Consider the following 25875-nt stretch of genomic DNA (forward strand, 5'->3'; position numbering starts at 1 on the left):
TTAAAAACTCGCCATTATTTTTTGAGAGTTGAGAACTATAAGAAATAAGGATATAAGTTCAGCGTTCGCAATTTTATATTCTCATTTGATACAAAACAGCGGGATCACGGAATAAGGTACTCGCATAATATAAGAAATTTACAGTACATGTATTCAGCAATTCAAATAAGGTCTTACTTGGCCTCATGACCCCTCTGTCTTCTGTACATGTCCTCAACCCTCACCCTACACCAAACTTTCTCCGCTGTTCTTCCAATGCAAACCTCATTCTGAGAAGTAAATTTCAATTTATTATTTAATAAATTATTTAAACAAATGACTATACAAAAATAAAAAAATTCATAAATTGTAGGGGGCTAAACTTTAAATTGCTACTTTACCAAACAAAATAATTGAAATCATATTGTAAATGATTTTTTTTTTCTTGAGAGCATAAATTACCTTTGATGGCTGGTATGATAGTCCACAACTCTGAGGGTTGTTGAATTGATCGTTGATATTTTGATGAAGCTGGTGAAACAAAATTCTCTCTGAAGAGGCATCATCACTGTCATTTACTTCCCGGCCGTAAAACAAACTAGGGGTCCTCACCTAGAATGAAAAATATTTAGCAAAGTCCTTCAATTCTCACAAGGTTTAAGCTAATGACTTATTCTTAATGTTTGTGCACCTAAATTTCATTCCACAATGACAATAAATAGAAGTAGTAGAAAAGGTTTTGGAATCATACCTCAAAGATTTCTATCTGTACTTTAGACATCTTTCATTTCTCCATAATCCTGCAATGGTGAAATGCTTACAGTATTTAATAATAGAAGAGTATGATAACTTTAACTGAAGATGTTTTAATAACAATGCGACTACATGATAGTGGAATCAATTGAAGTCATACCCAAACAGATTCGTAGTCCTTTGGTCCAGTGGTAAACAATAATATATGGATTGTAAGTATAAAAGATAACCTGTTTAGGTTAGGTTTTGATATAATTACAAATAATTTAGAAATTATGAGACAATTAAATGTAGAATTTCATCTCTTTTAAGTTTGCCAAAGAGTTTCCTTTCTCAAATTTTGATAGACAATTTCTTTTTACATGCAATCTTATCTTTAAAAAATTATTAATTAAATTAAGGACTATATCTAGTATGGTCACATATCTGTCCCCAATCTTAACCAATTTTTAAACAATGTCGTATTAAAATCATATCTTCATAAATCAATATACAGAGGATACCTATCACTTTAATCTCATCATTGTGCATTAGCTGTTTATCTATGATGTCTCTTAAATGAGCTATTTCCCGAATTTTGCAAACAAATGAAAATATTTGAATTTTCTCTTTATATTTTGCATTTGATAGTTTAGGGCGTAGGTCTGCTTATGTACGATTTTATGTTTTTGTTCATATAATTATACATATGAAACTAAAAACTGGTATTTGAGCAAGCTTGCGCTTGATGTTTCCCAGTCAAAAAAACATTTAATGGAAAACACCTATATTTTGTAACAGAACATCAATTTATCCAAATAAGACAATCTTCATAACGTCATTTCTACTTAATGACGTCACTCTGGTGATAACCTTTTACATACTTGTTTTCAAAATGATTTCCACTATATAGTCAAATCCACACTTTGCAAAAGTTGTTTCCCAAAGGTCAAAAAGATAAAACCAACTCGTTCCTTCTTTATGCAACCAAATATTTGGGCATCCTGTGATGAAATCTTTTGGAATTTAATTCATTCCTTCGATATGTGTTGCCCCATCTTGGAGCAATCAAAATACACAACGGAAACAGATTTTTAATGTCAAATTTATAAACCTCTACACCACAAAGGCTACTGTGAGAAATCTATGGTTTTTTCCCCCAAAGATAGCAGCCGAGGGACATAACTTTTGTAAAGTGTGGATTGGTCTATTCCACCTTATTTTTAAAGCTTTTTATAAAACTTTTAATTTTGGGAACGAGAAATGTATAATAAAGCCTTTATAAATTATTCTCACTCTTTGAAGGCATGCATAATAATAGAATTGAAGTCAATTTTAACTCTGGCTATTTGATTACAAATCTGTTTTAGCAGAGTTAGTTTTTGGTTACGAGTTGACTGTAATTCGTGATACCGATAGCTTTCGAAATTCTTTCCAGGGAAACCCCGCTTACCCTGTTGCATTCGTATTTGGCAACTGTGCATACTTTTAAATATTGAAATGTCAAGCCGAAGGAATAAATAAGACAAAACTGGCATCATACCATGCATTTTTTCTCCAGTATTATAGTAAAATGTTGCAGGCGTGCATGTCTTTTTGCCGTTTTCTTTCACTTTCAGCCACGCTTTTTAACGTTCTGAATCTACTAATGCCCGGCGGATTTTTTTTACTATTTGAGAAAAAAAATTAATCTTATTTTTTTATCTTGGAGTTTATTGGGTTACAACATTAAAATAAATTTTAAAAACATTTTTGTAAAAAATATTATTATTAATATATTATCACATATTGAATAAATAATATTTTTATTTTTTTTTCGGTGATTAGCCTAACAAAAACTCTATATGGTAGAGAAGTTCCGAAAAGCTTTCGGGAGACATCGGCTTTCAAAGCACGTGGAGAGAAATAGACAGTTTTTCGATATAAGTCAGCCAAATACCCCTATATTAACTCAAAATGACTAATGTCCCTAAATCTAGTCTCTCCAAGAATGTTTTGCAAATGAAGGTAAGCTGTCTTAGGAAAAAAAACCCAAATATATTGATGTTCTATACGCTTAACCAGTATAATAAATGAATACAATATTCATTTCTTTTACTTTCAGTTCATGCAGAGAAGTGCCCTGCAGATTGAAAAGGAAAAATCAGAAGAAGAGAAACAGAAAGTAATAGACGATGAACATTGGGTTCTAGACTTACCAGAGACAGAACATAAAGAGTAAGTTCTTGTCGAGTTGCTCTTCTGGCAATAATGATATATAGGGTCTAAATGGCAAAAGAACAAATGATAACTCAAGAATATTACAGTAGCAATAAGGAGAGATTAGACAATTTTGCTTTGTGTACATAATGATCAGGTTAGCAGGATTAGCTGGTAAATACCAGTGGTAAACATCAATACAATGTATTTCCTGTCCTCATGGGAAAAGACTAGGAAATTTCTCTCAAGTGTGCAAAGTTGAGTGATACTTGTACATTCAAAGAATTCTAAGTATGACATCACCGTCACTTAAAACATCGATTATCACATACAACAAAATATTTAGCATAGGCCTATCCAGTGTACAATTAACCTTGTCCTTTTTGTACACAGGGTAATAATACCGCATGCTGAATAGAAACCAAGTCATTATAAAGTAGAATAATATGCTGCATCATAATTTTATGGATTGTTAAAGTATCATTTCTGAAAAATGATGTCATTGTTCATAGAAGGATATATGCTCTGTTGTTTTATGCAATTTTTTTCATATTTATCATGAGAAATTGGAAAGTCTGTTTTGGTTGCAAGTAACACACTGTTACATTTAAAATTGGTGTAAAAAATGCACGATATTTATATCTTATAAATCATTTCTAGTAATGTCAGAAGACGTTTTATTTTATTGAATGAAAAGTTATGAAAATAAAAACCATCTTTTGTTCATATTTTTCAAACCTATGGATAAAATCTTTTAAAGAGACATGTCTAATTATAGAAAGGAAATGTAAGTCAATCATTTTAAACGAAGAAATTGAATCAAATAGGCAGATTCTAAAAAGTACGGGTATATGTATTGCTTATTTTCTTCCAAGCAAAGTATCAAAGCCGGGGAGCAGATGGAAGTTCTAATTTTCATTAAATTGTGTTTAGTACATATAATTAACTGATCAAAATATTCAAATTATTATGACAACACTCAATACATGTACTCTCTCATTGTAGAAGCAGATATGTTATAGAAAGAAGCATCGCCTGTATTGAGGAGTTGCAGTATGGTAGATTCTCATTTAATGGCTGCAATCCAGAAGTTGAAGTAAGTAAGGAACTTGAATTGCATTTATAAAATTTACCATGGACTCTTAACCCCTCCTTCTTTCCATTTGTTTTATTCATTTACAAACCTGATCACAAGCCAGTTTGAATCTTCATTCAGTAAGTTGGGTTTTTTTGTGTAATTTTTTGGCTTTGATTATTTTTTGCAAAACTTGTAATGGTTAAATTATATTTTTGGGGAAAGTTTCCATTTTATAATATCAAATGTTTCTCAAACCAAGTATCTGGTACATATTTTATATTTAAAGCTCATTATCTTAAAAGTGCTTTAAATCCCTTTTTCTAAACCCCAAGCCTATATTTTCTTCTCATCAGAATTAATACACACTGAAAGAATGGTTAGTGGCAGGGATCATTTCCAGACTCAGGACTTACAAACTGGCAATGGGACACACCCACCTATGACAGGGGTTCATATCCTAGAATGTTTCAAATGATTTCTCTCTTTGATTCCAGAAGTTAATGAAAATCCACAGTAAAGACAAAGAGCTGGAGGCAGCAGCCACAAGAGAGGCCCAGAACTCGGTCAATGACCAGGAAATGGCTGACAGGTATGTCAGTATAATGTTACACACATCTTCTTTGTCAGAAGGAGAAAGTACTTCATGAAATTTTCATTATTCCACTTGAAAGAATTGTTAATTAAATTAAATCACCATACATCTTATGATATTCCCAACTTTTTCTGCATTTGATTGATCTTACATTTCATTGATTTTTAGGTATTTGTCTTTATCCCATACAATTGCCAAAAAGTTTGCAAAAAAGAGAAAACATGCCGAAATTGATGAGTCCTTTGATAAATTCAACGATAGTATGGATATTGAAGAGGAAATCCCCAAATCTCAGAAGAAAAAATCCTCTAAAAGGAAATTCATGAAACCAAAAGATGAATGAGCTCAATTGGCATAGGTTGACTACAACCAATGCTCAGTATGGAAGTCAGCTTCCAAAGGGTCACGGTCAAGAGAACAATTGACCAGAGCTAACGATCACAAAGCCCTACTGTTAAAAGCCCTGGAACAGAATTTATTTTACATGAATTATACATGTATGAGTAGTTCTTAGGCATATTGTTCAATCCGATGGCAAACATCACTTTTGCCCTGGGAAGCTAACATTGCACAATGGAGGTTTATCAACTTGAGTTTGGAACTTTTTATCAACTTTATTTCAATTTTTCCTTTACTTGTGAACAGTTTTTGCATTGAATTGAAATGATTGGCTTTTGTAATTTAAATTAAGAGATCATGTATAATATCTTATTCATGAAATAGAAATTGAATTTATATTTATATAGGCCATCTTATATATTAAAACAATTTTTATTAGCATGAACGAAATAGAAACTTGAATTATTATAGATATTTATGTATACATGGATATATATGTGTGTATGAGATAGTTGTCTATGTATGTTATGAACTGTTAAGTTTCAATAAAAGAACGGTAAAATTCTATTTTAAATAATTGTTTTTCATATGACTATCTGAAGTAGAATGGGGTTCTTCTAAAAAAAAAAATCTCTACTTTGTACTAGAAAAGGAAATGTTCAATGTCTGATGTATCAGTCTGTTTCCCAGTTCTGTGCAGTGCAAAATGGTATACAAACAACAGGAAATATTTTTTTTAAATGTTGCTGTTAGCAGAGACATTAATTTCATGTTTTCATACTACATGTAGTACACAACTTTATTTCCTTTAATGTTTATCCTTTAACTCTAATTCTGTTTGATTCAAGGACCGACATTTTTTTAACCCAATCTATGGGAAAATGAGGGATGAAATAAAAAATCATTTACACAATATGATTAGAAATGTTTATTTGATATGAAAATATTATGAAAGTATACAAATAGACACAAAAAATAATTATGACTGTATTACATAGCATACAGTAAGTTAAGTACAGTACATGATGAAATGTTTGATCTTCTAGCTAGCGTGTATTAGTTGTTCTACAAATTAAACAACCACCAGTACAACATTGGAGGTTTTCTATTCAAATTTTTGTTATAAAAAGGACCTACCAGTACTAGAATAAATTCCTTTCAAAAATTTTAAAGTTGGGCACATGAAAATAACACAAGCAGAAGACTAAATCAGTGTTTTTTTTAAAATGCTCTGATAGTCTTCCTTTAATATACCCAATAAAGTATCACAGTGCAAAATTGTTTCTACAGTACATGTATAAATAAAACATATACAACATTGACACACACAATTAAAAGGAAATGATGGCAAATTCTCTGTGTCTTCATCAGTCCAGAAATATCATTGTAATATCAAGACATTTGACACCATGTTTCAAGTAAGAAAAGGCATTCAAATTGTAGAGATCATCCCCTTTCAGTAATTTGATACCGATACGGATTGTTTCAATCACAGTAACATGTTATATCAGGCAATTGGCACATGGCATGTATAAAAAATGTCTACTACACAAACATTACAACCAGGATACTTGTTTACAGTTTAGTACTTCAATCAACTTGCTTGTAGAAAAGTCATTTACAAATGCATGCACAACCATAATGGATAACGCCACTTTACAGATTTGTTGTTTTTGTGCTTGAATGTTTGCTCTCTCTCTCTCTCTCTCTCTCTCTCTCTCTCTCTCTCTCTCTCTCTCTCTCTCTCTCCATAGATCACATCTGCTTTGTTTTTTCTTTGATTGTAGTTCATCTCCATTCCGAAGTTGCACAGTTTGTCACAATTAAGACAAAATACAGGACCCTGAGAGGCCACTATTACTGGACCTGGTTAAAGATACTGTAAACCTAGCCTAATGTCATAACCAACACATGAGAGTGTCAGTAGAGTTGACCATCTCCGTTTACAACCAAGACTGTCAAGTGTCTGCAGGCGGCGGGAGAATTAAGTAGGTTTGCATCGGCTCTTTGCCTTTCACTTTGGTGAAACCTTTGTATTCATATCTAAAGCCTGCTTCCATGAGTATATTTGCTGTTTTTAACGGAACCTGCAAAAACAAATTGGATATATGGTACGTACAAGTAATGTTTTTTGGAATAGTTTCCTTTTAGAATTCCAAATTATTTCCTCCACTCAATTTCACCATTCTATTTTTGTTACCTGAATTTTACTGGCTTCCCCACTGCTGTCCATGCGACTGGCAACATTGACTGTGTCTCCCCAAATATCATACTGAGGCTTCCTGGCTCCTATAACTCCAGCTATCACTGGACCATGGTTAATTCCTGTTGATCACAACATATTGGTATTACATGCATTATTTTTATTCTTATTATTACAAAATATTCTAAAGTTAAGAAAGGAAGGTGCTTCATGGAATTGGGAGCTAGAAGCTAGATACCTTGTGTTATTATTATACTACAGGGTGAACAAGCACCTGTTAAATCCCAATCTGAGTTATCTTTCTTGTTAGAGGGTCATGATACCTTATTAATAAAAATATATTAGCCTTTCGTACTGATTTAGCTAAACATCATACAAAATTCATCTTCAGTGGGTCATCTACTGAGATGGATGAAGAAGGGTACTGAGAGGAATAACTCAGCGATTGTACTCACCCACTCTGAGTTTGAACTGATTGAACGAGTTGAAATTAATCTCTTCTAGTTTGACCATCATCATGAGGGCAAACTCTGTCATTCCGATGACATTTTTCTGGCACTCCCCATGCTGGTTCCCACTCTCACGCCCCGGCTGTAGGCCCGCCGCAGCCATGTACGTACTCCCTATTGTCTTAATCTTCTCTATGTTTGAAAATTCTGGTTTTGACAGGAGCTGCCAAAAAAAAAAGAATTACTTGGTATTTTTTTCTTCTAAGAAAAGGTTTAACTTTTTTAAACCAATCTATACTGTACTATCTTTCAAATTTATTTTATTTTTATGAATGATTTTAGAAAGTTTTTAAGTGAATCCAGCTCCTAAGTTGAAGCATATCTATATATTAATTACTGTTGCAAGAAATTTTTCTGAAGAAAATAATTTATTAATAAGTCTCTCTTGATTTTTCAAATGAATCATTACACATCCTTGCTAAAGTCAACTGATTTTCTTGAACCCAGAATACAAAAGAAAGTACATAGCTGTCACTTCTGAATCTATATTATTTTTTGTACAAGTGTAAATATGACACAATTAAGAGCAACTTTTTATGCTCTAACTGTTTAAAACAGGAAATTAAGGTTCCCTTTTGATTTAAATTTTTAAAATTTTGTTCCTAAAATGAAAAACAGATTAACAAAATGAGTACATGCACTAGCTACAATATATGTGCCTCCTAATATACTAAGTGTAGCAGTCTAACCATTAATATAATTCAATTTTGTGTTTGACATTTGAAAAGGATCGAGATGTTGATCAGGAAATAAATCTTTTTTATGTTTGAAAGGAATCGATCAAACTTTTGTGGACTACTATTGAATCTTGCAGTCTAATTTTTCAAAAAAATGAGTAAAAGTCACAGAGAGTAAACAAACCTGAAAATGGATATTGACAATAGAGTTAATTAATATCAGGAAGTTTTCATTTTTTGATGGGCAATCGGGAACATAAAACATATTATACAGGAACTTAACACCTTGATTCGTACAAGGTTGGGTGAAATGAAGAGAACGGATATATCGATGAAAACATACAGCTTAATGACAAAGATATGATTTAGTTTGACAAAGAGACATCGAAGTGCAGAATGCTTACCTGATCAAAATCCACTAGGATTTCATTGAGGACCCTTATGCATTCTATCCCATTTTTGTTTGATGCATTCTGATGGTAGAAGTCTTTGAAGTTAGGAATCGATGCAAACATAACACAAATATTGTCATAGGATTCACTATATAATTCCTGCAATTAAAAAAAATAACAAATTTTGAAAACAGACATCACATGATTTTTTTTTTACTGAAATTTTATATTCTTGTTATGCATTTCATACTGGTATTCATTTGGTTTGAACTGAGAATAAAACATAAATAATGGATAAGGGTTGCTTTCCCTATTCAGATTTTTAACAAATTGATTAAAGTAAACCTAAAGCACCCCTGCTTTATAATTATATCTGGGATGAAAAGTCTTCAAATGTGAACAAAAGTAGCAAAAACTCTTCTTAATAAACATGGCATTGTAGGCTGCAATGCTTTGATGGCATATTAACCCCTAGCTAAAATGTCTGGATAGTTTTTCCTTCGATATCAATCCTGTTCACCCTCAATTACATAGAGACGTATCAATAATGACAAATACAGTAAAACACGGTTATAACGAAGCGCCAGGGATGGGTGATTTTGCTTTGTTATAAGCGTAATTCATTATATCCGTCAAGTTTACAACATGTAATATAATCACAGGGAATAAAAATCAATTCATTATAAGTGTGTTTGCTTTAACCGTGTTTTATTCACCTAACACTACCAAACAGACCCACCATATTCAGAAATATGCCGTGTTGGTCAATATGATATAAAAATCTGCGTAGTATGGTCATATTAGCAGTATTTGTCAATGAGAATCTTATATCATATATATCTATTCCATATAAGCTTGTCAGTTGTAAAAGATCTTCAAAGACTGGTATGACTGATATGGATAATATGCAAAGAACAAGTGCACTTAAGCTATAGAGAATGGGCCCTTTTTCAGTGCCGTTTATATGTAGAAAATATCATCAAATTGCTTTTTTCTCATAATAGTTAAGCACTCATGGATACTTCTGATTTATATGCACGCTTAAATTTACCAAAATTAGAATACAATAAAAAAAATTGAGGATTTTTAAATGCCTATAAATAATCTAAATCCGGAAAAATCGAACCGAACCTACTTGAATTGTGTCTATTTAAATCAGAGGGAGGAGACATTTAAATCAACATTGCTCTGTTGGTGGATCGATTGGCGCGTTTGCTGAATTATACTTTATGCATTATTTTACGTCTGAAAAAAAAATCGAATGAAGCTTTGAAGTTGCATATTACCATAGTGACAAACAAATATTCCTGACCATACAAAGATGAAGGAAAGCGATCTAAAACGTGTCAATGTTTTACAGTGAGCACATTTGACAAAAGTTTACCTGGATAGAAACCACGTGATTGTTTGAAATAATTTATTCCATGCGTGAGTTCAAACATGGGTCACGCAGGTAATGGATTTCGCTTGCTATAGGAAAAACCTTGAAATTTTCATACTTTTTTCATTTTTTAGGTACCAGCCTAACCGAGTACAATCTTCTTACTTTCACAGGAGTTTACTAAATGTATAATGCGTATATTGTCTTTTCCACAAGTTTGTACTCGGTTAGGCTGACAGTAAACAAAGGCTTTAAAATGAATGCCTGTCCTCGATTTACTATACAAAATCACGAATGTCTGCTGACTCCTACTATGTTTTAAAGCTTCGTGCTTTTCATAAACAATAATTTCAGCGCTAAAACTTGTTAATTCTTATGGAATAGATATCAATAGATAATGTTAAGGAAAAAAATATGCTTAATTTGATTCTTCATTTTTTCACTTTTCACCGGGGCCCATAAATGCACTCGTCCTTTGATACTAAAAGCACAATTATGAGCAAAGATTTGAATGTGCAAACCCACTGAGAGCAGTAAACTAACATTTTTGCTTCGGTTTCCACTTAGGAAATAGTCGGCTACATGGGAAGGCAGGATGTTCTCCAAGAGCTTCTTGTTCTGCTCTGCAGTACTCCGGACCTTCTCCGTCTCCGATTGGAATTCTCTTCTCCAAAGAAAATCCAATCTGTTGGCATATTCAACCTGCAATTTCAACATAAATATCATGTTTCATGACTTACGATCAACATTAAATAGAACCATTTTAACTGGAGCTTGGACTTTGGGTAGTTGTGTCAAACAGCAAACATGACGTAGGCCTGTCTATTTCATTGCTAGCCACTCAGCCATGGCTCTTTGAAATCAACAACATTTGTCTGGATTTTGAGCTAAGACTACACAATCGGTGCATATTTCACTTAAAACCGCATCATTTCTAACTTGTTTTGATGCAAGGAATAGATAGCTATGCCCTACTGAAAGTCCAAGGTCTTGTTAAAATGGTTCTATACAAAAGAATATCAATCCAAGAGCTGATATTGCTAGAGAATTAATATTAAGAGGAATGACTAGGAAGAAGCTATCTTTTAATAGACTTCATAACCATCTTTGCCACCCCTTGGTTTGTGAAGATAGTGCAAAGATGATTAATAACACCTATTATAAAAGCATATCATGTGCCAAGTTTGGTTAATATTGGCCCAGTGGTTTTGAAGATGCAATAAAATGGTAAAAGTTATCACCATCGAACACAACAACAATGGACAAAGTTTGACCAGAAAAGCTTTGGTGAGCTATAAATGTTTAATCCAGAGGAGGTTGACTCCAGCAAGAAATTAATTAATTCACTAAGATATATTAATACCTGTCTGTCATGGAAAATCAAAGTCAGCACAAAAACAGCCAGATACACAGTCATCCCTGTGGCAATGTCGAGAGGCTCAATACTGTTTCTGTGTAGAGAAAATCCTAGTTCATGAAGATACGTAAGAAAAAGCTTCTGAGCTAGAGCATACAGAAATACATTATGTGAATATGCCCATCTCTTTCCCTCTTCTTTTATTATCAACCCAACTGAGTACTGATTAAACCTTACCTTATAAACATTTCAACTTGGAATACTTCGGTAAAATGGAAAGCTAGGTTGTAACCAATAACAACACAGATGGTCAAAATGACCTTGAAAGTGAGGCTGATCTGTAGAAAGAGGCTGGTAGTCACCATTCCAAATAGACTACTGTGTGCCCAGTACTGTGTGAAAAATAAATTTCATTCATTATAGTTTACTCAATCTGAACTCCAAGATACATTATTGTAACTGTACAATTATAAATTCAAGTTCATATACATGTAGTTTTGAATTCATTACATTAAAATCAAAGCACAGATATTATATAGATATGTTCAAAGTTATAAAGATCGATACAAAAGTAAAATTTAAATTCATTTTGGTGCTTATTCAGACTATTACTGTAAACGTATTATATTTTGCTGACAGTGTATTCTATTAAGCCTTTTTAGTGGAAAACAGCGTCCACTAAATCAAGTACATCGCAAAATGTCAACTATATCTGTAGATAAATAAAATATAGGTACATTAAGAAATGCGCTAAATAAAATCCGCTCTAACATAATTTGTTGAAAAATCATTCTCTGCCAAATATTGGACACACCAAATATAATACGTTTACCGTATGTTACACCTAAGAAGAACACAAACGACTTCTCCATGTGTTTCTCTGAAGAAATTCTTACCAAAACCTTTGTATTGTTGATGGCACTCCTGTCTTCTGGAGGAGACTGGTTACTTATCTGTCAAAAATAAAAAATAGCAAAATTGCAATTAAACCGTATACTTTAGATCTTGTTCAGTAGTCTTACTTAAAGGGGAAGGAAACTAAAAATATGTTGTACAATAAATCAATTAATTATCATCTACTATAATTGTAAATCCTATTTATTTTCATTAAAAACCCCGAAATAATGAATAAATCAAGAAATTCGATCGCTTGATTTAAATTTCCCACCGCCCTGGGGGCTTCCATTGAACTTTAATCTATGACGTCACACCATCTATTACGGTTTGTCTTATCAACATAACATCAGTATTTAGTAAATCATGATATTCGCTCTAAATGACAATTTCTGGAAAATTTGAAACAAAATTGATTTGAGACCGTTCTTTTACCTTTGCAAACTACAAACTAACGTCAAATGGAGCATGTTCGTTGAAATCTAAAAGCGGAGGTTAGTGTCGGAGAAATCTCTGCGTAAATACAATATGGGAATTGTCAACAGATGCCAAGTATCATAGGAAATGTCTGCCGTAGTTATTTCGACATGGTAATTCCGACTTTAAAGAATGAATTTTAAACATCCCGATTACAATTCTAATATTTATTCAGTTAAGCCTGTCTCACACAGAACACGGTTGGGCACACGGTTCCAATAAGGTATACTCGGTTATACACGGGTTAACTGGTACGAATATTGAGCTTGAACCGTGCCTGGGGATGAGTTGGTACGATTTAGACTCGAATGTAGCATGAGTATGTACGAACAAAGCACGGATATACTCGGTCAAGCAAGGTTTGTCACGGTTTGAACAAGATTTGCAAACGATTTTCATACGATTGTTGTACGGTTCCAAGTACGGTCTAGTACGGTCTGTTACAGCCTAGTACAATTAAACACGACTTTTACTCAATTACTGGACATTTACAGGGTTTACATACGGTCCCACCGACTTTTGTTCGAGTTATGCTCGAATTATCACACATTTGTGTATGTTTTGATATAAATTGACTCATTTTGATGGCTTGGCTTCATAAATTTTCGAATTTTCAACAGAGAAGTTATAAAAATGGCAGATGACAGAATAAGGGAATTAGAAATCATGATAAGACTGATATAAATTGAGATTATTTTGGCCAGAAGGCGCGAGGGGAGACAAGAACAAGCCAACAGAAGGAGAAGAAGAAGGAGGCAAGTTTGGACAAGAGAATGGCTCAACAGAAGGGTCATGTTTGGTCAATATGATACTCTGTTACATGAACTAAACAGAGAGGACACCAGGTTACAAGAACTTCCTCCGTGTTGATGCTGACTTGTTTCAGGAGTTTGTGAGACGTGTCGGGCCACAAATAATCACTCTACCACAACTACAAGGGCTTCTTATCCATGATCTTTCTGGCATTGGCAGATGCCAACTACAAGTTTATATTGGTATCAGTGGCGACCAAAATCATGCCCTAGTACCCGGGGTATGGCGAGAGTCAGTTACCTAGTGGACGCAGGAGGACATGCTGGCTGCAACGTAGACCACAACCTTGGAAAGCAAAAATCTACCTCAGGGATTACTTCATGTCGGAAGCTGGTTCGGTACCATGGCAAGAACAGATGATATAATAGACTAGTCACTTTTGCAGTTGATATAGACTAGTAACCTTTTATATTGGAATCTAAATGCTCGGACTTATTATACATACAATCATATTTAATTTGCTAGATATCATGATTTGAAAGTTTAGCAAGTTTTTTTTTTCAAGAAGTCTTCAAAGAGATTTTAATAAATTAGTGTCAAAAGAGTTAAGTAAGTATTGAATTGCTTTAAACGTTGTAAAATAAATAAAATTAAACTTTTTTCCAGTATAAAATATAATCCTGCCAAGAACAATCAACGCGTAATCTTGGTTTAAATATTTTATATATACAGTCAGTTTGATGTTTTTGCTTCTTTATACACAGTTACATTTGCTAGATATCGTGTTTGGAAAGTGTAATAGCACTTTTTGAGCTCAAAGTGGTTTTGATAAGAGTACAGCTTCCTAACTGGTGACTTAATTTTGGACCAAGGGACAAAGTAGTTATTTCTTCAAAGGGAAAAATGAATAATAAGATGTGCCTTTATAAGGGAGCAAATGTTATTTCAAAGAAAATATCTAAGAAAATAACCACTGCTCGCTTATAAAAGTACATCTTATTTTTTCTATGGTAACCTTTAATTTCATTTTTGCAAAGTGATAATAATAAAATATTTAATAAGCAGTGCATTTATAATAAAGCCAATCTTATTTCAAAGAAAACTCTCCGTTATAAAAGAACTACCTCCTATAAATACACGATATTTGTACAGACGTAGAGACCGTAATCTGGTCGTACTTGACCATGTATAATTCGTACTTGAACCGTATTGGTCGTATGGCGATCATATGAAACCGTATTGGTCGTATAAAACCGTGTGTACACTCGTGTGAATCGTACGGTGATCGTGTGACATTCGAGTGTTAATCCAGGTGTTATGTAGGACTTGGGAACGGTTTCACACGATTCCATACGATTTATATACAATATTGACACGGTTGAGCTCACTCGTGGAATGGACTTCATGTGCGGTTGTATATACGGTCTCGTACGGTCTCACACAGTCTTGTACGATCGCTAATATGATCATACACGGACATGGCACCCGTGCCAGTTTTTTAAAAGTTTAAAAAATCATACACGGCTTTCACGGATACACTCGAATGGCCCGAGTGTAAGTCGGATAAGGCCATGGTTGGTTCGGTTGTATGTACGGTTTACACGAGTGGCCAACCGTATAAGCCGTGTGTTCTGTGTGAGACAGGCTTAAGTGAAGAACTTGACTTGGAATAAAAAATTTAATCGAGGTCGTTTTCAACTTTGAATGATAGCAGATTAACAGCTGCCATTTACTTATAAAAATGCATATATTTATGCATACAATGATACATGTTTTTATTCTTTAGATTGACGTGTGAACTCAAACATTATTAATTTTGTTTAGTCGATTTTTTGAGTAACAGAAAGGCATAAACCAGCGTTAAATTATATGTACTGTGTACATTCATTTGTATATTTAAACCAAACCGGAATAGATGGTGTGACGTCAATATAATTAATTTTTTTGGTTTTTAATACAAAAGAGTTCTACATCATGTCAGCTTCCAGTAAATGCGATTTCTCCAACTTCAAACGTACATTAAAGCTTAATTACGTATTTTATTTTCAAAACAGCATGACCACATGTGATATAATTTACACCACTTTATTAAAATGAATAAATTATGTTTTTGACTTTCCTTCCCCTTTAATAGTTAATACATGTATCATTGACATTTGACCTATCAGTTAAATTTCTCTCATTTTAATCTCTTTCAGTTTCTGTAGAAACATTTCCTAATCAATATTTTACATATTTGAAAAGGAACTGGATCAAAGAATGCAATTTTATTGATAGTAGTTCATGTAATTTCTCCAAGAACTGTTTGCATTAACAACAGTTGAAAACTAATAAATGAGCAAAGAAACCAGATCAATTAATTTACATGATAAGTACAAAGAGCACTTATTAAGATTAAATGAAAGTCCTCAAAAAAGTTCCATAAAGAAAATTAATTTATGCCTGCAGTGGACTTTATTGATTTTTACCTGCATATAATAATAGTTCTAGATCTTGTTCATCTAATATATTGTACAAAAAGCAAGCCTAGCTCTCTCACAACAACAGAATACAGAGCAGGGATTGCGTTGGTCTTCCCTTTACCAATGGAAACACTAAACAGCAGCTAGCCCATCAGTGCTAATCTCATTGATCTAATACAGCAACTCCGCTGTCTCGCTTAAGGCAATGTATGCATTGAAATTCATTCAATTCCCTCAATAAACAGAGAGTTACTGAGGTGGTCTTTTGCTAAATCCCATGATGCTGATGTTCAAATATCAGAGCATGCACCAGTTAGCCTAAACCTGACTGCAATGATTTTTTTTAATTCCTTAGGCTATAACAAAGAACCACGCATGATTTTGTGGGTGATTGGTATCTGGGTGCATGATGGTCCACAAAGGTTATGCTGATTCTACAGTTTTAATATGCAAAAAAATATTACAGTTTGACCTACCACAGGCACAATAGAGTTGAAGAAAACACAAAACACACACAGGGAGGCCACACAGATCCGGGCGGCCAAGCTGTTGGTCACATAACAGGCCAATACTAGCAGTCGATTGGTCAATGGGCTGCCTTTCACAGGTGTCTGTGAATAAAACATATACTTTTATTCCACGAAATGAACATTTATACTGCAATGTGATATTATTTATCACTTTAACCTAAAAGCTTTAAATTTTGTTTGCATCACTGTTCTAATTTTTTGCAAATACCGTTACCAGAGACAGAAATTTAATGATATACAGTCAAACTTCGATATCTCGAACTAAATGGGAATGTTTGAAAACTTCGAGATATCCGAGTATTCGAGATATTGAGGGTAAAATAATTAAAAAATAAGTGGCTGAAACTTAAAAATCTTTTCGACATATCCATTGTATTCAAGATATCGGTGTTCAAGATATCGAAGTACAACTGTATCATTGTATTTTATCAATACATGTACACATTACCATAACGAGCTTTGCACTTAATTGCATGGTGAATTCTCTTAAATCATTGGATTTTGATTCTTTACCATTTGCATTTATTATACTCATTCCTTCTTAGAAATTTTTTCGGGATATTCTTTATACCTTATCAACAATAACAACTATATTATTACTTCCAATACAATTAAATTGATTTTCCTTGAGTACATCAGCTGTACATGTATGTATCTCAAAAGACAAGACTTCCCTCAGTGCAAGAGATATTAAATCCTAATAGGCTTTACAAATATACAGGATACAAGATACTTACTAAACATTCTGCAAAGAAACTGCATGTGATAACCAATCCAAAAACAGCACAACCGCACACAATACTGACAATGTATAAGGCATCTCTAGGGAAGAAAATTACTAAAATTGATCTAAAACAGCTCAATCCATATTCAAGTTTATCATACTTAAAATATATACTTTTACTAAATCAAAACTTCATGAAAATTTTTTAGCTCATAGAAGTGTAATAATTTATCAAAAGGAAGTGGATAAATGAATCTAAGGTATTCTTACATAAGTAAAATATTTGTTAATCAACTGATGTTTGTTGTCCTTACATTCTATTACATTTATAACACTGATTTATATGAATGATTTGAATTGATAAACTTAACACGATCCCTCCTTGTTTGGCTGTTTTTACCTGGTTGACATGATAGCTTGCACCACCACGACTCCGATGAACATGAACAGCGCACAGATTAGGCCCAGCTTGAAGGAGGGGTCCGGTCTGTGCTGGTACTCGCCCTCCTGCTGCTTACTGAAGTGCATCAAGATTGGGTTAAAATCCTCCTTGGGCTTCTTCATAGACTTGAAAGAACTACAAGAGAAATGCAAATTGCTACTCCATGAACTTCACAGTTTTGCTATATATGAATACACGTCCTCACAGTCTGATGCCCATTTAATCTTTGCAAGGGTAACATACCCCAGATACTGTAAACTTATTATATTTAGCATATACGATATTTAGCGGAAAATAATTTTTCAACAAAATAGCGTGGATTTTAATTGGCATACTTCTGAATGTACCTATTCTTAAACACACAGGAATAGCCTTTAGCGTTGTACTTGATTTGACAGAAGCGGCTTTCCGCAAAAAATTTATAAAGAATTACACAGTCAAATGTAATACGGTTACAGTATATATACATTCAGCTTCACAAACAATCCTGAATAATAGAACATTAATCTATACAGTACAAAAAACAAAGATGACTGTAAAAACATAAATACTATGTCATGCTTTCATTTGACACTTACTACTTCTTCACAAGATCTTTGGACTTTTTTGCCAACTCAGCATTAATTTCGATATTTAGCTGCTGACTAGGGCCAATAACTCTGTAAAGGTAAATATAATCATCTATAGACATGTTACAAATTTTGTTAAGTTTCTTATTGTAATGTCTTTAAACATAAACCACACTAGTAGATATCAGATATAAAGGAGAAAGGCAAAAAGTTTATCTGTATTAAGAGTACGTTTTGATCACTTCACTTACCCATGGTCATTTTCAAAACTGTTCAATACAAGGTTAGAATCAAGAAAGGCTAAACTCTGAAACAAAAAATCAAATTTTATATCAATTCAATAACTTTATATAAAACAAACTTTCTTTTAAGATATCTTTATGAATATAATCTCAAATAATTCTCTACTTCAAATAATTCCCTATAAATATTTTGCATCTGGTAAATTTCAGAGGATTAAGAGAGTCGACATCCAAATATGATGGTTGAATGTATTTTATTCCACGTGTATAACCACGAAAATGCTAGAAAATTTTGTTAAATACAACAGCACAAAAACATCATGTCTTAAAATTCAGTCTGCAGGTGAAACACACATATTCTGAGTATATATCTTGACAAACAAAGCGCACCATATTCATTTATAATCCAAAATATTTCTCTTCTTTTAAATAAATATTAATCATGCCATATATTAAAACATTGATAGATGTATCCTATACATGCCCATTTTTCATCTGTTTATTCAACAAATAAAGTGAGTTTTATGAATTTCCAAAGCAGACTAATCTATCATCTAGAGTTATTGCCCTTTAACGCAATGTATGTATCAATCTGGATTATTCAGGTGTTAGTAAGAATTATTCCCCCTTTTTGATTAGTGATGTGAGCATGCTGTGATATTTACCTGTCCAGAAACTTACAGGGATGATCTGTTTAGTACAGATAACAATATTACCTTGGCCAAATTACCACTAACTACCAATCAAACATCAAACATTTTGTTGTATTAACCCTCTCTTGGCATGCAGGTTTGGAACTCCATACTAATAATTCTTCATTCAAATAATCAGCTTTTAAGTTCATCTAATAAATCTTAAAATAATCTTGAGAGAGATGACTTAGGTCTGTGATATCCAATTAATTTATTACTATCGTAGTATTATGGAACATTAAAATATGGTACATGGTTAATATTAATCACTAACTATATGTACCATTCCTATTGTCATAACAAAATTTTTTAAAAAGCTTGAAAGATTGAATTCATGTCAGCTGAGGCATATTTTTTTCTTTCAAGCTTTCAAAAGGTCCATTGGCAACAAAAACATATATAAAAAACAAAAAACTGATCATCACTGTGACACATACAGAAGAGACAGGTGTTCCACTACAAATTTAACTTATAAAAACTGATTTTAACATGTTTTGAACTAAATATTCATATAACATGATGAAGTATCCAATTCTCTTAATTATCTAAAGAGTTATATAATATACAAAATATCTGCACCCAAACAGACAGGCACTCAGCAGACTGTTTGTGAAGAAGACCATTTAAGATCATTTTATATAATTGAATGAAGCATGATGAATTATAATAATTTTTTTATTAACAGATACAGTTCTGGCACTATTCACTGGGAAGAACTGAGAGTACAGACAATATTCGTCCATTAACATAGTACATGATTTTTTAAGTGCCAGTAAAAAAAATGAGGTTTTTGTAACAATTTTTTTTGTCCCAGTTTGCTATGGTTAAAATTAGCAGAGCAGTTGTGATACTGTAATGCCATTTAATACTCAAATTAGCTTTGGAAACTACCCAAGGGTAATTATGATATAGGTTTCATCTGACCTTTGGAACACTGAAATCATCAAATATACACATAGTGGAGTACCTTAATAAATCCAGGTTTATATTCATTTTGCAAAAATGAAGTAAATGTCAGACTGTAAACTTTTTTTTTGGGGGGGGGGGGCGCTACATATATAATTTAAAGTACATCTATTACATAGTACACAGTAATTTCATTGCATGTTTTATTTTTCAGTGATATTGAAATAAAAGTAGTAAAATATCCTACCATCATCCTAAAATAATTAAGTAGCGGATACACTGTTACGATACATGTATGTTAATTTTCCAAGGCATAAATGGCTAAACATTTTACATTGATGTGAACATGTACATTTGATGATATGAAAAATGCAATACTATTGTATTTTCAATTATTAAGAATGAATTATTTGATGTGTGTCTACCTTTCATTTTGATTCAATGAATTTCCAAAATTAAAATACTTGTTGTTAGTGAAAACAATAGGAAATAAACCCGATCCCAGTAAACACTTACAAACATGAAATCATGATAATCCTTCTGTAGAAATAAATAATCACATATTCAGGTGTTAAGTTCAGGTAACTTAATGGGTTATTGAGTGTATCTAGGATGAATTAAATTTTACAAATGCTCAAGATTCTGGTTAAATTGGTACGACTACAAGATAACAATATTCTTCAAGTGCTAAGTCTGAAAACAACACAGTTGTCTTCAAAAGCATTCAAAGAGGATACTGGGAGGGAAGAGGGGAGGGTTTAGTATATGGTATAGGTATAGATGCCATCAAAAGAGAAGTTTTAAGACATTTTTTTAAATTTAAGTTTAAACATTCTAAATACTTTCTATTGTTGTTTGCAGATCTATGTGTCAGCCTTGTGCGGTTAAAATACTTACAAATTTCTGGTCTACCCCCCCCCCCCCCTTTTTTTTTCTTATCTACCGCTGTCATCTTAGTACATGAGCACTAAGTACAGTAAATATTCCAAAAATGTTTATTTGCAAATTCTTTTTCTGTGTGTGTATTGATATAAACTCTACATCAACTTGACTTCAGATTTCTTTTGTTCAATATTCCATCATTGTGATGCCAGCCCGGTGTAGTGTTACTCAAGTATTGAATGATCATCAATATCGGTCAGAATTAAGGCTGATTTATTCATTAATTCCAGAAATTGTGGAACTTCCTAGTTTTGACACCCACTGTACATCTTGGAACACTTCAATTTCCAAAACTATTATAAGTTCTGTTATATGTTTATATTTGTGGTGTCATTTTAATAAGTATATATATATATATATATCATATGGTTTTCAGTTATTCCAGCTATTTTAAGTCTGAGAAGATGTTCCACAAACAAAAGATCAGATACAGAATTTCTACATCTCTAAGTTTCTACCTATTCTTGAGGGCCTTCTTCTACACTGTAATAAGGAAACCTAGAGAATTATTCATCATCATCATCATCATCATCATCATCACAAATATACTGTAGATAGGGTTATTTTCACCCTGTTTTATTTCGCCCTTTTTCACTTGCAAACGGTTTTGCGTCGTCTTGAAATCGCCCAAAGTTGTGAATAAAGAAAGAAAGTTTGAGACATGGGAATTTGCCCAGTTTTAAATTTGACCTCTGACAACGAAGGCAAAAGGGGCAACCAAAAAAACAAAACGGGGGGAAATATTTCCCGATATACAGTATTTTAACAGGAATTATTGAATCAGGGACCTAATGTTCAATGCAGAGAAAGTAATAAGTTCTGACTATCATTAACCACTAGTTTCCAATAATAGGTGATTTAACTTCATACCTACCTGTAATATGCAGAAGTCGGGCGAGGCAATTTACTTTGCAAGCAAGACTATATACCCCTACCCTTAATTACTTTTTATACTGACATGCCAGGTGATACAGTAAAATATTGAAGGACAGATTTAATAATAAGATTTATCTGTTCTTTTTCCTAATATATTGCTAAAAAAATTGTAAATGCATAATCAACATTTCCGAAAATCTTATAACATGGACATATGTAGGGATAGCATCTTTTTAGAACAGTCTGGAAAAACTTGATTACCATCCTATCAACACACAAAACAACAGCTTGGAATTATCAAACATTGATTATTCTTAATAGAAACTTCAATAGTTCAGAAAAAAAAATTATGTTTGCGATGCAGAGACTGCAGCAAGCAAAGTACAATATATCTGTGTTGAAAGCTTTCAGGCTTCAACTAGTCTGGAGACGGTAATACATTGTATGAATAAATCTCTTATGAAATAAACAAACTGTTATAATTTTCGTAATACGCATTTAGCTATATTACTGTTCCCAACATCGCAGATGTCAAAGTCTACGTTTTGATGCTGTTCACAATCATTAATTGTAAAAGATATGCAATTTTTCCAGGGCAAATCAGTTCTTTCCCATTATTTTCCAATCAAAGTTTCTAGTTATAGCAATTCTCAATACATGTTCTTAGTTCATTAAATTCGTGTTGTGATTTAACATGAATACATCCATGCATTTGGGAGTTACAACTACATTGGGACACACAAGGTCTCCAACAATTCAATCCAATCATTTCTATTCTATCGCCCATACTGTACTCCCAAGCTAATCACATTTTATATGTTCCTGACCCATCATCATTATTTTCAAGACAGGGCAATGCCCTATGATGACCTGCTTTGCCATTTTAGTGTTTCCATCACAGCCAAGTACTTATGACAATGTATGATGACAAGCAGCCAGCAAACTCCAGCCCTACAGCAACTTTGGTATCCAATAATTAATTTTCAATCCAACGACTCTAAAGCTAATGGATATCAAGATTAAGAAAATAGAAAGGCCCCTAAATATTTCTTATTCTTTTTATGTTAAATTGGATAAAATTATAACTATAAACCTCAAAAAAACTAATAACTCTTATTACATCAAGTTCCATACTGATCAGGATGATCCATCAATCATACCAAAAACTTTCAATTTCTGGTCCACTCTGATTTACATCATCTAGTCTCCTCTAATTAAATTCATGAACTGTATTAACTACTGTACACATCAATGTACCAAAAGTACTGCAAGGAGGTTTATAACTCCTATACTCATCACCCATATTGAGTCAAAGCACTGATTCTCTTTTGAATGTCTATAAGCTCCATATGCTAATTATATCAACTTTAATTCATAGCTAGTATTTGGCATTTTAAAATTTGGTAATCATAGAAATATTCAGAAAAGATTCATTTGAATATAAACATGAAGATTGATCAACAATACTTATAGCTGCAGATCTGTAGCTCCTGGTCTAAAAGAATTCAGATGGACAGCCTCCCATAGTAATAAACTGCAAGTTTTTGACTAATTAATCTTATTTCCAAACACATTCTGTAGAAATATGATTCCAAAACTTTACTACAGATATCCTCACTTTACTTGTCTTTGTTATTCTTTTAAAACCATCACCAGTCCTGTAAAGTGAAGTGGTGCAGTTTGTTTGCATGAAAAAAAATGGCCACTCTTGATCTCGATGTCCATCTAACATATTTCTTTTTCCAAGGTTGGTTAGCGTATTTGGGAGAAAGTCTGAGGCAAGTAAAGAGATGATATCAGTAATAAATTGTCTAAAGAATTTAATGGTACTTAATTTTTCCACAAAATTTGTGTGTGAATAAGGTTAGTCCAAAACTAGCAAAAGTTTAAATGTGCTGTAAATTGCATTTTTTTTATTATTGGAAGCACTGTTGCTCCCTGGTCGTCCAATTGAAGTTTTTTCTGACTGGGAGCTACAGACCTGCAGCTACAGTAATCCATTTTTTTTCCATTATCTGTATACTTTTAATAAGATATTCACATTCATCTCAATGCTTTTAGAGCTGTACATTGAATTCTTTTTGAGGAGCTGACTAGTAAATGTTCAGACTATGACTCAGAGGAACTCTACATTATTCCATTATGGATTTTAGAACCACTTGGACAAGAGCTTGGACTTTCGGTAGACATATCACAACAATATGACCTAGGCTTTTCTATTTCGTTGCAGCAAGATTTGTCTGGCTTTTTAGCTAAGACTACGCAATCTATGCATATTGCACTCGAAACAAGCGTCATGTTTGACTTGCTTTGATGTAAGAAATAGACAGTTAATACTGTATACAGGGTTATTTTCGCCCCGTGTTATTTTCGCCTTCTACACTTGCACATGGTTTCGCCCCGTCTTAAATTCGCTCAGACACGATTGTGTACTAAACAGATACCTTCGAACATAATTGGTATTTGCCCAGTCTTAAATTCGCTTCCTGACAACGAGGTCGAAAGGGGCGAAAATAAAACGGGGGCGAATATTTCCCTATATACAGTATGTCCTACCAAAATTCCAAGGTCTTGTTAAAATAGTTCTATTTCCATCTGTAAATATAATGAGAGAGCAAATTCTAACAAACCCTTTCATCCCAATACTACTTTAATGACTTCTACTGAAAGATTCAGGGTTGGTAAAATCAATTCGAGCCTATACAATACACATATATCTCCATATCACAGGATATATATAATATAACAATAATACACCTTGTATGGGTCAATATCCTTAGACCAAAGGTTACCATGGTTACTTACGGTGACACTCAGCAGCTTGGTTGCCATGGGACTGACATGGAGGGTGGCAAATGGTTTGTCTACATTCCAGTTCTCCAGGTACTTGGTGACTCGGAGTGAGGCTCGCAGGCTGCTCTCGTAGCGCGAGCGAATGGTTCTGTTTTCATCAAACTGAAATGACAATAAATGCTGGGTTAATACTAAGAAATATTTTACAATTAAAAAAACAATTTTTATTGATACAATCAACACCAAGGATATTAAAATATACGATTCATACACTCAAAATGCCAGTTTTTGAAGCAAGGAGAAAGGAAACAGTAATGTATAAATCAGTACAAAAGAGCATTAAAATTCTATTTTCAGTCTTTTCCTAAATGCACACTTCTGTATCAGTGTCAAACCTTTTTTTTTTTCAAATTATTTTAAAAATCTCATATTTTTAGTCACAAGGTAACTTGATTGATTGTTTGGCACCATATTAATTGATCCAGTGTATGCACCTGTACTAAGGTGTGTCCAGGTATTAATATCTGAATTGTTTTGGTTAAGTTTTATTATCCTCTCTGCATGATAAAGTATATAAAACACTTCATAATGAACGTAATTTTAGAACTTGCATATGAGAGAAACACTCAATAAGATATCTGGCTACATGCATCTAAATTTATCAAGGGAGGAGTTTCAATTGTTAAATTTGATGCAGACAATACCCCCAAAACATGACCATGTCTAAAAATTAAGAAATACTTTTATTATGAACTATATAAGCATTTAGAGATGTAATATGTCTAATGTAATGGAATCAAGGGTCCATGAGCTGCACTAATTCCTTTTTAATTATTTGGTGTAAATATTGATCATCATATTTTTAGGTCTTAAGAGACATGTTTTCCAACACGATCATTATCCTCTTTATGATTTAATTATCTGCAATAAAGTCAGAAATATTCGGATACCGGTAGAAGTATTTAATTTTCTCCTTCAAAATTCTATGAGCAAGCTAAATTTTTCACATATTAACCTATTCATGCAAACTGCACAAATTTATAAATTATTTCACAATCCGAATTATTTCCAGCTACAATTATTGAATAAAATTAAGCGTGTTTCCATCCCAAGTATCCCATTTGACCTTGACTGG

At 33.0% G+C, this 25875-nt stretch overlaps 3 protein-coding genes across 6 annotated transcripts in view; 1 reads left to right on the top strand and 2 right to left on the bottom strand.

Annotated features, from left to right (window-relative positions):
* Nucleotides 1-2348, bottom strand: part of LOC128188220 (uncharacterized) — a 33904-nt gene extending 31556 nt beyond the window's left edge. For both annotated transcript variants that reach the window (XM_052859137.1, XM_052859135.1), the window contains exons 1-4: nucleotides 2255-2348; nucleotides 731-779; nucleotides 442-591; nucleotides 178-269 (exon numbers count right to left, since the gene is read on the bottom strand). In XM_052859137.1, coding sequence (XP_052715097.1) covers nucleotides 178-269; nucleotides 442-591; nucleotides 731-760 — 272 coding nt within the window. In that variant the 5' untranslated portion in view covers nucleotides 761-779; nucleotides 2255-2348. The remainder of the gene's footprint in view (nucleotides 1-177; nucleotides 270-441; nucleotides 592-730; nucleotides 780-2254) is intronic.
* Nucleotides 2349-2558: 210 nt separating this feature from the next.
* On the top strand, nucleotides 2559-5496 carry LOC128188964 (M-phase phosphoprotein 6-like). The gene is made up of 5 exons (XM_052860309.1): nucleotides 2559-2718; nucleotides 2816-2928; nucleotides 3916-4006; nucleotides 4483-4577; nucleotides 4749-5496. Exons 1-5 carry the CDS (start codon nucleotides 2668-2670, stop codon nucleotides 4921-4923), a joined length of 525 nt encoding a protein of 174 aa, XP_052716269.1. The 5' UTR covers nucleotides 2559-2667; the 3' UTR covers nucleotides 4924-5496.
* Nucleotides 5497-5834: 338 nt separating this feature from the next.
* LOC128188963 (adenylate cyclase type 2-like) overlaps nucleotides 5835-25875 on the bottom strand; it is a 40145-nt gene continuing 20104 nt past the window's right edge. For 2 of the 3 annotated variants that reach the window (XM_052860305.1, XM_052860306.1), the window contains exons 11-25: nucleotides 24753-24902; nucleotides 20646-20669; nucleotides 18541-18596; nucleotides 18299-18379; nucleotides 17679-17855; nucleotides 17292-17376; nucleotides 16501-16635; nucleotides 12335-12391; nucleotides 11676-11830; nucleotides 11445-11532; nucleotides 10625-10783; nucleotides 8713-8859; nucleotides 7578-7794; nucleotides 7120-7244; nucleotides 5835-7006 (exon numbers count right to left, since the gene is read on the bottom strand). In XM_052860305.1, coding sequence (XP_052716265.1) covers nucleotides 6878-7006; nucleotides 7120-7244; nucleotides 7578-7794; nucleotides 8713-8859; nucleotides 10625-10783; nucleotides 11445-11532; nucleotides 11676-11830; nucleotides 12335-12391; nucleotides 16501-16635; nucleotides 17292-17376; nucleotides 17679-17855; nucleotides 18299-18379; nucleotides 18541-18596; nucleotides 20646-20669; nucleotides 24753-24902 — 1785 coding nt within the window. In that variant the 3' untranslated portion in view covers nucleotides 5835-6877. The remainder of the gene's footprint in view (nucleotides 7007-7119; nucleotides 7245-7577; nucleotides 7795-8712; nucleotides 8860-10624; nucleotides 10784-11444; nucleotides 11533-11675; nucleotides 11831-12334; nucleotides 12392-16500; nucleotides 16636-17291; nucleotides 17377-17678; nucleotides 17856-18298; nucleotides 18380-18540; nucleotides 18597-20645; nucleotides 20670-24752; nucleotides 24903-25875) is intronic. The other variant, XM_052860308.1, reaches the window with a different exon arrangement.

The sequence above is a fragment of the Crassostrea angulata genome, chromosome 6 (assembly GCF_025612915.1).
Source record: "Crassostrea angulata isolate pt1a10 chromosome 6, ASM2561291v2, whole genome shotgun sequence".
NCBI classification, from domain to species: domain Eukaryota; kingdom Metazoa; phylum Mollusca; class Bivalvia; order Ostreida; family Ostreidae; genus Magallana; species Magallana angulata.

Excerpts from the sequence above, each read along its gene's own strand:
- LOC128188964 (XM_052860309.1), top strand. The coding sequence starts at position 2,668 with ATGACTAATGTCCCTAAATCTAGTCTCTCCAAGAATGTTTTGCAAATG. Across the intron at positions 4,007-4,482 it reads GCTGCAATCCAGAAGTTGAA|AAGTTAATGAAAATCCACAG; the intron begins GTAAGTAAGGAA and ends CTTTGATTCCAG. Across the intron at positions 4,578-4,748 it reads GACCAGGAAATGGCTGACAG|GTATTTGTCTTTATCCCATA; the intron begins GTATGTCAGTAT and ends ATTGATTTTTAG.